This window comes from Nicotiana tomentosiformis, chromosome 12, assembly GCF_000390325.3.
Source record: "Nicotiana tomentosiformis chromosome 12, ASM39032v3, whole genome shotgun sequence".
Classification (NCBI taxonomy): Eukaryota; Viridiplantae; Streptophyta; class Magnoliopsida; order Solanales; family Solanaceae; genus Nicotiana; species Nicotiana tomentosiformis.
The window spans coordinates 102,435,355-102,447,744 of NC_090823.1; the positions used below are offsets into that span (position 1 = coordinate 102,435,355).

Sequence of the window (12,390 nt, forward strand, 5' to 3'; positions counted from 1 at the left end):
TTGACATGTAGGCACAAAGATGTACTTTCCTCATACCATTTGATACTGAAACATTTACCCATGGAAAAGTTTTGGAAAGAAAAATCACAGTGTTCAGACTTACTCATATTTTTGGTGATTGTGGCAAAAGATTTGAGTTTTATTGTAATACTTGAAAAGCAAATGACTATTTTTTCGGAACTGCGAACGAGATGAGAATTTTTTTACCTTAGAGTTATTACTTGTGTTATTTTCATTATATTGTGATGAAATCTTACTGGTTATTGGTGTCGGACTCTGACCTTTCTCCCTGGTCTTCACTACTTTCAACCTAAGGTTAGGTTGTTACTTATTGAGTACATGGGGTCGGTTGTACTCATACTACACTTCTGCACCTTGCATGCAGATGTTGGATGATGATGTAGCTACGTACAATGGGAGCTGGATCTGAAGATGTACCTGCGTTCCAGTCATAGCTACATCTTGATCTTGGTAGCTTTAGTATTTCAGATATGTTCATTTATATTTCAGATGGATGGTGTACTTTATTTTAAACCAGCTTTGTAAACTCTATATCTTAGAAGTTCATGATTTGTACTAGCAGTCTTTGGAAAATTCTTGTATAAAGCGGTGTATGATTATTTCTTTTCTTAATAAATCTAATTAAATTGGATAGTTGTTAATTGGCTTACCTGACGGGTTGGGTTAGGTGCCATCACGACTAGTTGGACTTTGGGCCGTGACACACATTGAGTTTCTCTACCACGATTAGGCATGCTAGCTTGCAACTGAAACATGGTTTTTAAATCACAACACCTTTGATACATTGATCCTACTAGAATACATTCTCGGAGGGAATCATGATATGACAGGAATATTTGGAGCACATTTTGGATACATACATATTTTAATACAACACTCATTTTAAAATAATCAAATCTATTAGGAAAGGCTCGGAACATGAGACATAAGAAATTGAGCCAATCATGATAGTAACTTACTAGGACATCGTGGAAGTCGATTCTACAAGAGGAGTTTAGCCAACATAACTCGCTTTGAGCTTCCTTAAATTACTACAATGTTTCGAAAATATTAGCAACTTCGATCTATTTAGAAACATAATAAACAACAACAACCCTGTAAAATCTCACTAATGGGGTCTGGAGAGGGTAGTGTGTACGCAGACCTTACCCCTACCCCGAAGGAGTAGAGAGGTTGTTTCCGAAAGACCCTCGGCTCAGAAAAAACAAAAAGACAAAAGGACAAAAAGGAGACAATATTAGTATCACAACAGCAATCATAGGAAAAATAGAAACACTATCAAATCCAGAAGAAAGATGCAAAGCAAAGGGAGACAATATTAGTAAATATTAGTATCATCACAACAATCATAAGAAAAATAGGAACACCATGAAATCTAGAAGAAAGATGCAAAGCAAAAGCGATAGCTAGTACATAGGACATGCACTGAAAAGCGAAATAGTAAGACACAATATTGCCACTAGCTATCTTAGACAAAAACCCTACATGGCTAGTCCCACAATGGTACGAAGTAAGGCACGACTCAACTACCTCCTAACCTACAACCATAATACTTGGCCTCCACATCTTCCTATCAAGTGTCATGTCCTCCAAAATCTGGAGCCTCGCCATATATTGCCTGATCACCTCTCCCCAATACTTCTTAGGCTGCCTTATACCTCTTCTCGTGCCCTCCACAACCAGCTGCTCACACCTCTGTACCGGAGCATCTGGGCTTCTCCTCTAAATATCCCGAACCATCTAAGCCTCACTTCTTGCATCCTGTCATCAATGGGAGCCACATGCACCTTCTCCCGAATATCATCATTCCTAATCTTATCTATCTTAGTGTGCCCGCACATCCACCGTAACATCCTCATTTCTGCTACTTTCATCTTCTTGATATGTGAGTTCTTAACGGGCCAACACTCAGCCTCATACATCATGGCCGGTCTAACCACCGCTTTATATAACTTACCTTTGAGTATCGGTGGCACTCTCTTGTCACACATGACTCTAGATGCTAACATCCACTTCATCCATCCTATCCCAATACGGTGTGTGACATCCTCGTCGATCTCCCCTCCCCCCCTGGATAACCAAACCAAGGTACTTGAAGTTGCCTCTACTTTGGATGACCTGTGAATCAAGCCTCATATCCACGCCCACTTCCCCTGACTCAGCGCTGAACTTACACTCCAGGTATTCCGTCTTCGTCCTGATCATCTTGAAACCCTTAGACTCAAGAGCCTGTCTCCAAACCTCCAACCTCTCATTAACACCGACTTGCGACTCATCGATCAGAACTATGTCATTGGCGAATAGCATGCACCATGGCACATCCCCTTGAATATGTTATGTTAACACATCCATCACTAGGGCGAATAAGAACGGACTGAGCGCAGAACCTTGGTATAACCCCATTACAATCGGAACCGACACACCTTTTGCCTCCAGGCATCTCCAGAGAACTTCTCCAGGAACACTGTCATACACTTTCTCTAGGTTAATAAAAACCATGTGCATATCCTTCTTCCTCACTCTGTACAGTTCTACCAACCTTCTAACAAGGTGTATATCTTCTGTAGTCGAACGACCCGGCATGAACCCGAACTGGTTGTCAGATACAGACACTGTCATCTTCACCCTCGCTTCAACCACCCTTTCCCACACTTTCATGATATGACTTAGTAATTTGATACCCCTATAATTGTTACAACTCTGGATATCACCTTTGTTCTAATATAATGGAACCACCGTACTCCACCTCCACTCATCCGGCATCCTCTTCACCTTAAAAATAACATTAAACAACCTAGTCAACCACACCAAACCTGCTCTCCCCACACACTTCAAAAATTCCATCAGAATCTCGTCTGGCCCAGTCGCTCTGCCCCTACTCATCTTACGCATAGCTCCCACGACCTCCTCAACCTCGATACAGCTGCAGTACCCAAAGTCACGGTGACTTTCGGAATGCTCCAATTTTCCTAACACAATATCCTGATCCCCTTCTTCATTCAGAATTTTATGAAAGTACTCCTCTTAATCTGGGCATCTTCCATCAATACTCTACCATCTTCGTCCTTGATGCATCTCACTTGGTCCAAATCTCGAGCCTTCTTCTCTCTCAACTTGGCCAACCGGAATAACTTCTTCTCCCCATTTTTCCCCCGATTCCTCGTACATACGACCATAAGACGCAGGCTTAGCCTCTGTGACCGCCAGCTTAGCCTCCTTCCTAGCTTCCTTATACCTCTCCATGCTCACTCGCCTCTCCTCCTCACCTATGCTCCCCACTAACTTCAGGTACGCCGTCTTCTTTTCTTCCACTTTACCTTGGACCACTTCATTCCACCATCAGTCTCCTTTGTGCCCACCAGAGATGCCCGTCGAGACCCCTAACACCTCTCTAATACAGTCTGTTGTCTCTTACCACATAGTGCTCGCGTCACCACTGCTCCTCCAAGCTCCCATAGCCGACAACCGCCCCTCCAACGCTTGGGCTTTATCCTTTGTTAAAGCTCCCCACCTGATTCTCGGTCTTCCTCGAGTAGACCTTTCCTCCTCTTTAACATAATACCAATGTCCATCATCAAGAGTCTATGCTGCGTCGCGAGTATCTCACCCGGAATCACCTTGCAATCCTTGCACGACCCTCTGTCACACCTCCTGAGGAGGAGATAGTCAATCTGAGTCTTCGCCATCGCATTTTGAAAAGTAACCAAATGCCCCTCCCTCTTCCGAAAGCTAGAGTTCTCGATCACCAACCCAAAAGCCTTAGCGAAGTCCAACAACGATGTACCTCCTCTGTTCCTCTCCCCAAAACCGAAGCCTCCGTGCACCTCGCCATAACCACCTGTGGTCGACCCAATATGTCCATTGAAATTCCCTCCTATGAATAACTTCTCAACAGGCGGAACCTGACGCACAATCTCATCTAACCCTTCCCAGAAGCATCGTTTAACCTCCTCATCTAGGCCCACATGCGGCACATAGGCGCTAATGACGTTTAGGGTGCACTCTCTAACCACCAACTTAATAATCATCAATCTATCATTCACTCATTTAACCTCAACCACAGACTCTCTAAGTTCCCTATCCACCAAGATGCCCACTCCATTCTTACCTTTCTGGACTCCTGAGTACCAAAGTTTATACCCGTCTGCGTCCCTCACCCTCGACCCTACCCACCTTGTCTCCTGGACACATGCTATATTGACCCTCCTCTTCTGGAGGATCTTCGCCAACTCTATAGATTTACCCGTCAATGTACTTACGTTCCATGACCCAATTCTCAACCTACAGACACACTTGTTCCCTTTACCTCCCTTGCCTCCCTCCCTACCCCCTAAACCATGCCCTACCTCCCACCCCACCCCCCGTTCCCCCCGAGGACATAACCTCACTCAACCATCCCAGACCACAGCCACTATACCTACGGCAGAGTAAGGGGAATCACTATCACACACAAGGTAATAGACTAAACCAGAAGATGACAAGTTGCAACAACATGCACACTAATACAGTGAATAAACTAGTATTAAGTAAGATGACAGCAATTTAACTTACACAACAAAGTGAAACTGGAAAACCAGAGGTACCAACTCCCGTGAGCAGAATAGTAAATTCGAAGCAAGAACAATAGAAGCTGAAGTCACCACGAGTGCCGAGAAAGGTGTTGTCCACAACAGCTATATTTTGGAAGTTCCCGCCCGCTTCGCCCGAGGCTCACCGGAAAATTATCTCAGCCGCCACTGCCACCGCCGCTAGGCTAGATCAGTGTACCAGAAAATAGGGCGACGGGGGGTGGAAGAGACGAGGTATAGGGAAGAGAAAAAAAGGAGAAGAAGAAAAGGGAAATATAAAAATGGGGGGCAGATCTGGAAAACAAAAAAGAGGGGAGGGAGGGGAGTAACGGGGAAGAAGAAGAAAGCAGGAGAGAGAGAGAGAGAGAGAGGAAAAGAAGACAGGGGAGGGGTGGGTGGTGGTGGGGTGAGGTGGTGGTCTTACCTAGTCCAGTGGTCGCTGGAGGTCCGGTGAATGGTATCAGAGACAGGGGTAAAAGTTAAAAAGAATTACAGCTCGATATAAACATAATAAAATTGATCATAAATTAGGAGGGTATTCGTGGTTTCAGCTTATTTGAGCATTTTATCAAACACTAGGTGGGCATTATGATTTCAAGGCACTCCTATGGTGGATTCCTTCATCCCACAACCCAAAGTCTACCAATTTGAGCTCAACACCCTACCCACAAACCTTGATAGTACATGCATGCATAAATAACACTATCACGCCCAAGAACCACACTACCCATTAATCATCTTCTACCCCAATTTCGAAATTAAAACTAGGATATGGAACCTTACCTCTTGGATGAAGAACTTGTGAGTTTTCCTTGTGAATTCTATAACTGTTGAGCACGGATTGATGAGCAATTAGCTTAGGAACTCCCATCTCACTCTAGAGCATTTCCTCACTCAAAAATATCAAGTTTTTACCTTACAAATGGTCCTTAACATCTATATATCAAAATAGGGTCGGGTTATAAAAACCAGAAAATGGACCCTCCGAACACCGCTTTGCGGTGACAGAGTGAACCACAGGTTAGGTCTGCGTCCCACAAAATGGACCGCAAAACCATCCCAAAAATTGGGTTGTTCTGGTCCAGTCTGCGGCCAGGTCTGTGGCCCGTATATCACCTAGCGGCCGCAGAATGGACCGCAGAATCTCCGTCCGAAAATCTTCATGTTGGTTCTGCGACAAATGTGCGGCCTGCAAAACAATTATGCGGTCATATAGTTGACCGCAAAACAACCTCCAAAATTGGCCCATTTCTCTACTTCACTCTGCGGCGGATCTGCAGTCACATAATGAACCGCAGAATGCCATGTTCTACAATACATTAGCCTACCTAGGCACTATGAAACCCCGGATTTTAGGTGAAATTTTTACGCGGACTTACAAAAGGTATAGATTATCAGGAGACTTTCTCTCCAGTTGCAAAAATGGTGACAGTTAGGACTGTCTTAGAAATTGCAGCTTCCAGAAAATGGCATGTACACCAAATGGAAGTCTATAATGCCTTCTCACAAGGTGATCTCCATGATGAAATATATATGGATCTTCCACAAGGATTTAAGAGTTGGGGGGAGTATAAACTAGTATGTAGACTCAAAAAAATCCTTTTATGGGCATAAGCAAGTACCAAGACAATGGAATGCAAAGCAGATAGAAGCCTTACTAAAGTTTTAGTTTACTCATAATCCATTTGATCATTACCTATTTGCAAAGAAAATGGATAGTAGAACTATTGTAGTGTTAGTTTATGTAGATTATATGCTTTTAGAAAGAGACAACCTAAAACTGGTGCAAGACACTAAAGAAGCTCTATAGCAGAACTTCAAAATGAAGGACCTAGGGGAACTAAAATATTTTCTTAGGATTGAATTTGCAAGATCAAAACAAGGAGTTCTGATGCATCAGAGAAATACTCCTTGAAGCTTATATCTGAACTTGGATTAGCAGCCTCTAAACCTATCAGCACACTTATTAACATAAACATAAAGCTCACTATAAGAGAGTTTGATGAACACTTCTCCAAAACTAATCTAGCAGAATATGAGGTACTAGCATACCAAGGAAGCTATCAAAGACTCATATGTAAACTGTTATACTTAACAATTACTAGGCTTGATATATCTTTCATTGTCCAGACCCTCAGTCAATATCTACAACAGCCAAAATAATCCCACATGGAAGTTGCATTAAGAATTGTTAGATATATCAAAAGTCAACCAGGATAAGGCAGTCTATCGTCCAACAACAACAATGAAACTATTACAGCCCTTTATGATGTTGATTGGGTAGCATGTCCACAAATAAGGAAGTCAGTCACAGGATATCTGATCAAGGTAGGTGATTCACTATTCTCATGGAAGTCCAAGAAACAAACTACAATATCTAGAAGTTCTGCTGAAGCAGAATACAGGAGCCTAGCATCTACTATTACAGAGTTAACATGGTTATTGGGGTTAATGAAGGAGATTGATGAAAAAATTGATCAGCCAGTTACTATTTTTTTAACAGCAAAGCTGCTATAAAAATAGCAGCCAACCCAGTTTATTATGAAATAGCAAAACATATAGGAGGAGTGTTGAGGAAAATGTCACTTTACCAATAAGGGCATTTTACTCATTTCACACTAAGTTAGTTAATATGTTAATTGTCAGGCATTAAGTCGATTAGGTAGCTCAGCACACTTATATATATATATATATATATATATATATATATTCACATGTATACACTATATCAAACTAACTTTTGGTAATGAAGATCATTCTTTTCTCTCTCTAACTTCTCTCTATCGATCTGCTCCTACTTCTCTCCTCTTCTTCATTCTCTTGTTCTTAGTTTCATCTTCTGTACTTCAAATTTGAGAAAATTCTATTTTGGTTATTTCTTCTGCACATATTTCTTATGGTGTTTGAAGTGCCTGATCTGATTTATAAGTTTATTAGATGATCCATCGCAGGTTTCCTTTGTGTTTTCATGATATTTGATAAATGAAAAGATATAATATGGAGAACCCATTTTAATGTATGAAATATTGGTGAATTTACTTAATTTATTGATGAGTTCTCTAAAGAATTTATCATATACATGTATGAAATATATAACCTTTGAACAACTATTCTTTGACTTTCTAAAGAATTTATCATATGCAAGTACAAAATTGTAACGACCCGACCGGTCGTTTTGAGCCCTAGCGCATCGTTCAGCAGTTTGAGGCTTTGAGTAGCTTCGCTTCAGGTATTATGACTTGTACGTGTGGTCGGAATTGAATTTTGAGAAATTCGAAGTTGATTTGGAAAGAAAACTCTCATTTCGAAAGCCTTAAGTTTGAGGTTCCAATATGTTCGTATGATGATTTTGGACTTGGGCGTATGTCCGGATCGAGTTTTGGATAACCCAGGAGCGTTTCGACGCCTATTATGCAAGTTAGCATTTTGGAAGAATTTTATAAATTTGGGTTGAAGTGCATTTCAATGTTATCGATGTACGTTTGGGATTCCGAGCCTGGGAATAGCTCCGTATGGTGATTCTGGTATTGGGAGCACGTTCAGATGTGGATTTGGAGGTCCGTAGGTCATTCTGAGGTCATTTGGCGAAAGTTAGAATTTGAAGGTTTTTGAGAAGTTTAACCGGGAGTGAAATTTTTGATATCATGGTCGGATTCTGATTCCGGAAGTTGGAGTAGGTCCGTAATGTCAATTATGAATTTTGTGCAAAGTTTGAGGTCAATCGGACGTGAATTGATAGGTTTCGGCATCGAAGGTAGAAGTTTGAAGTTCTAAAGTTCATTAAGCTCGAATTGGGGCACGATTTATGATTTCAATGTTGTTGGGCATGATTTGAAGGCTCGACTAAGTCTGTATTCTGTTTTAGGACTTGTTGGTATAAGTGGTTGAGGTCCCGAGGGCCCCGGGTGGATTCTGAATGGTTAATGGATTGAATTTGGCCTTATGAAAATGCTGCAACTTCTAGCTTCTGGTGTAGCGGCACCTGCGCAGGGGCAGCCGCAGGTGCGAGCTATGAGCCGTAGAAGTGAAGGAGAGGAGGCTGGCCAGCATCTGCAGGGGCGGAACATTCGGGCGCACTTGCGATGGCGCAGGTGCGAAGTGGGCAACGCAGGAGCGGACGCGCAGATGTGCTACATGGGGCGCAGATGTGGGACTGTTGGGCCGAGCTGGATCCGCACCTGCGATTGAATTTCCGCAAGTGGGGAGCCACAAAGCGGCTATTTGACCGCAGGTGCGTAGGTCGGACCTGGGCAGTGTTCTTTTAAAGACGGGGGATGGACTCATTTCCACCCCATTTCTTCATGGGAGCCGACTTTGAGGACGGTTTTGGAGTACCATTTTCATCGTCAATCATGAGGTAAGTGATTTCTACAAGCTGTGAGTTAAATACAAGGTTTATACATGGATTTAGACATGAAAATTTGTAGAAATTTGGGATTTTGAAGAAAGACCTAGAAATTGATATTTTTGCATTTTGACCACAAATTTGGGCATTGAATTGGGAATAAATCATATATTTGAGTTCATAGTGTTATGGGTAATGATTATCTTCAAAAATTCTCGGTATTCGAGCACGTGGGCCCGAGGGTTGCTTTATCAACTTTTCAAGCGGAGTTGGAAATTGTTGTAAATTGAATTATAATGAGTATTAGAGTATATATTTATGGATTTGCACATTTATTGAATAGTTTCGGAGCGTTGGGCATCGAATTGAGACGTTTGAAAGGCTTGGGAGCCAGCTATGTAACTTCGGAGCGAGGTAAGTTTTCTTACTAACCTTGTGAGAGGGAATTAACCCCATAGGTGAATCAAATCATTATGTGCTTCTATTTGGGGGGGCTACGTACGCACGAGGTGACGAGAGTCCGTGCGTAGCTACTATTATGCTTATGCCTGGGTAGTCTAGGACCCATATCATGTTGTACTTGCGATGTTACGCCCAACTTGTTAAATTAATTATTTAAAATAATTAGAAACTCGATAAAGGAATTGTAAAAACGTTAAACTTCATTTACTTGACCGTTAAATGGGAATTTAAAAATTTCTGAATATTTGCCCCTTAATAAATCTTGAATTGGTTGTTTAATGTGCTTTCTTTTTTGTGGAGCGGGCCGAACGCCTCGGTAGCAGATAGATGCATCTATGGTTCGTGTCGTTCAACATTTGGGAGTGCACAGTTTAAATATTTATGTTGGATCTGGCCGTATGACCTCGGCATGATTTGCCCATGATTGAATTGTTTGTTTTGGAATTTATGATAATTGATATTGCCTTATTGGCCTGAGATACAAAATGATAAACGATGAAAAATAAATTTGGAAATTTCTTATTAACAAAAGAATTGTTTACTTATTTCATGATATTGAGCTTACAGTCGTTCTACATAATCCATGCTAAATTATATCATTGGTATTTTGTTTATAGCCCATAGTAAGTAGGGGTGGGCATATTTCGGTCCGAACCGAAAAAACTGACCGAACCGAAAATATTTTTATTTCGGTTTCGGTTATTCGGTTTTTTCGGTCGGTTTCGGTTTAAAATTTTAAAATTTCAGTTTTTCGGTTCGGTTTTCGGTTATTAGTTTATTTGGTTCGGTTAACAGAAAAACCGAATTATTAGCAACCCAATAAATTTTCGGTTGGTTTCGGTCTAATTTACCAAAATTTTGAAGAAAACCAACAAATTCGTTAGTCTAATTATTACATAGAGAGAGCCCAATATGATAATGTTCAAACCGAAAACCGAACCGAAATAAACCGAACCGAATTTCTTAAACCGAACTGAACCGAACTTATTTCAGTTCGGTTTTGGTTACTACCTTTACAAAACCGAAAACCAAATAACCGAACCGAATTTCTTAAAACCGAACCGAACCGACCGAACGCCCACCCCTAATAGTAAGTGTCAAAGCCGATCCCTCGTCACTACTTCTTCGAGGTTACGTGGGACACTTACTGGGTATGCGTTGATTTAAATACTCATACTACACTTGCTGCATATTTTTGTGCAGGTACATATATGTATAGTGGCCTTGTAGGCGCAGAGGTGCGGTTATAGCGGGGACTTAGATGAGTTGCACTCTATACTATGATCTGCAGCCAGTAGAGTCTCCTTCGGAGTATTTATATTTTTCCTGTCCAAGTTTGTATTCTGGACAGATGCTGTATTTTATTTTACATTTCTAGTTGATGCTCATGCACTTGTGACACCGGTTTTTGGGGTGATTAAGGGTTGCTTTGTATTGAAATTGTTAAAAATATTATTATTTACACTGTAAATGCCATCTTTTTACTATTTAATTTAAGGAAATATGATTTTAAAAAGTATTAAAATGAGAACTAAATTAAGTATTTATTTTTGGCTTGCCTGACAGCGGGGTCCAGCGCCATCACGACCTTTTATGCCTTCATTTCCTTCCTATTTAATCTTGTGCGACCTGAAGCGCTTGTTGTAAATTCTGAATAGAGGAATTTTAATGGCACTACTGATGTGGAGAAGGATGTTTCTCCCTGCGTATTCGATTAGGCTAATGTCGTCGCCTTGTGGAAGGGTGTTCTGTCATCTTAGCTCAGTAGCGGTTTTTGTGATGGTGTTGGGGCTATGCACCAATTGCTATGATGTTCATGAGTTGTTATCGCACAATATTAAAGTAATGGTAGGAGACTTGTCTACGTGTAGGGGCAATGAATGAATCGAAATGAGGTGTTTCTCAATGCATTATTCAGAGGTTCAGTGTTTTATTTCCAGCAGAGGAAAGGCAATATGACTAAGAATGTTCAAGCTGGATTGATGGAGTAACAAGACTTGGTATCTTTGAGTATGGTGGAATCTTCATCTGAGATCTGGTGTCGTCGTCCTTGATTGAATGTGTTAAGTTCACCGGTGTTATGGCCTTATTCAAATCGCCTTTGGGGTAGAGTATTGAGAATGGTGCCAGAAAAGCAGTTGTCAGATGCCGCAGTGTGCTGTGGTTCAGAATCGAATCAGTAATCCTAATGTTGATGGCTCAAAGAGGATGATCTTCGGCGAGGTTTAGAGTTGGCGGTGATCTGTTGGTTCAGGTGCTACGGAGATGAGTTTTGAGTTAAGGAAACAACTAGGCAACGAAGGATGAGGAAGGACATGAGGGAGGTGTCTGGCAATGGATAAAGGAGTGAGTTTGACCAAAGTGGAATAGTGACTCGGTCTACGGGATTAATTTGGATTATTGGCTGCTATACCAGGGAGGTCGAATACAACAGAAAGGAGTTGCTTGATATGAAGAAGGATACAACAGTACTTTGGATTGGGATGTATTGTCGCACCTTTAATTGATGTCCATGAGGGGTGAATGGACTTGTACAGCTGGTGAATGAGCAAGGGCTCAGGATAGGTTACTGATTTCGTAGTAATTGTACCCAGTGCAGCGACACTGGATGATGTCGGCATGGAATTTCCACAAGTGGGTTATCTCTTGTGAGCAGATTAGCGGTTGTGTGGTGTTGACGAAGCTCTTATGAAGAATTTCTTCTGGCTATCCGGTAAGAGGTCGGATATGTAAATGTGGCTAGTGATTCAGAATATTCATGAAGTGTTAATAGAAGTATTTCGAGGAATTTGGCGGGTTGATTATGCAAAATCATGTCAACGGGGGATAAGGAGTCTTGGTGGGTCCCAGAGTTGTGCAATGATAGCTCCAAGCTAAGTGGGAGAGCCCCACCATCTACAATTGGATTGCATGGTTATCTACTTATGAGGTTTCTAGTTATCATCATGTTGGTGGGTTATTACGACTAAATAAAGAGAGCATCAGTGGTAATTT

At 41.5% G+C, this 12,390-nt stretch overlaps 2 protein-coding genes across 2 annotated transcripts; both read right to left on the reverse strand.

Annotated features, from left to right (window-relative positions):
* Window positions 1-2,016: 2,016 nt before the first annotated feature.
* Window positions 2,017-2,640, reverse strand: LOC138903140 (uncharacterized). The gene is made up of 2 exons (XM_070191059.1): window positions 2,445-2,640; window positions 2,017-2,345 (listed from the first exon to the last, which is right to left on the reverse strand). The coding sequence occupies exons 1-2, from the start codon at window positions 2,638-2,640 to the stop codon at window positions 2,017-2,019; spliced, it is 525 nt and encodes a 174-aa protein (XP_070047160.1).
* An 878-nt stretch (window positions 2,641-3,518) lies between these two features.
* Window positions 3,519-4,049, reverse strand: LOC138903141 (uncharacterized). Its single transcript, XM_070191060.1, has one exon. It carries the CDS (start codon window positions 4,047-4,049, stop codon window positions 3,519-3,521), a length of 531 nt encoding a protein of 176 aa, XP_070047161.1.
* Window positions 4,050-12,390: the final 8,341 nt, after the last annotated feature.

What these genes read in the sequence shown, in the direction of transcription:
- LOC138903140 (XM_070191059.1), bottom strand. Translation starts at nt 2,640, where the DNA reads ATGACAGTGTCTGTATCTGACAACCAGTTCGGGTTCATGCCGGGTCGT. An exon ending in GAGATGCCTGGAGGCAAAAG is followed by an intron (nt 2,346 to 2,444) that starts GTGTGTCGGTTC and finishes AACATATTCAAG; the next exon opens with GGGATGTGCCATGGTGCATG.
- LOC138903141 (XM_070191060.1), bottom strand. Translation starts at nt 4,049, where the DNA reads ATGATTATTAAGTTGGTGGTTAGAGAGTGCACCCTAAACGTCATTAGC.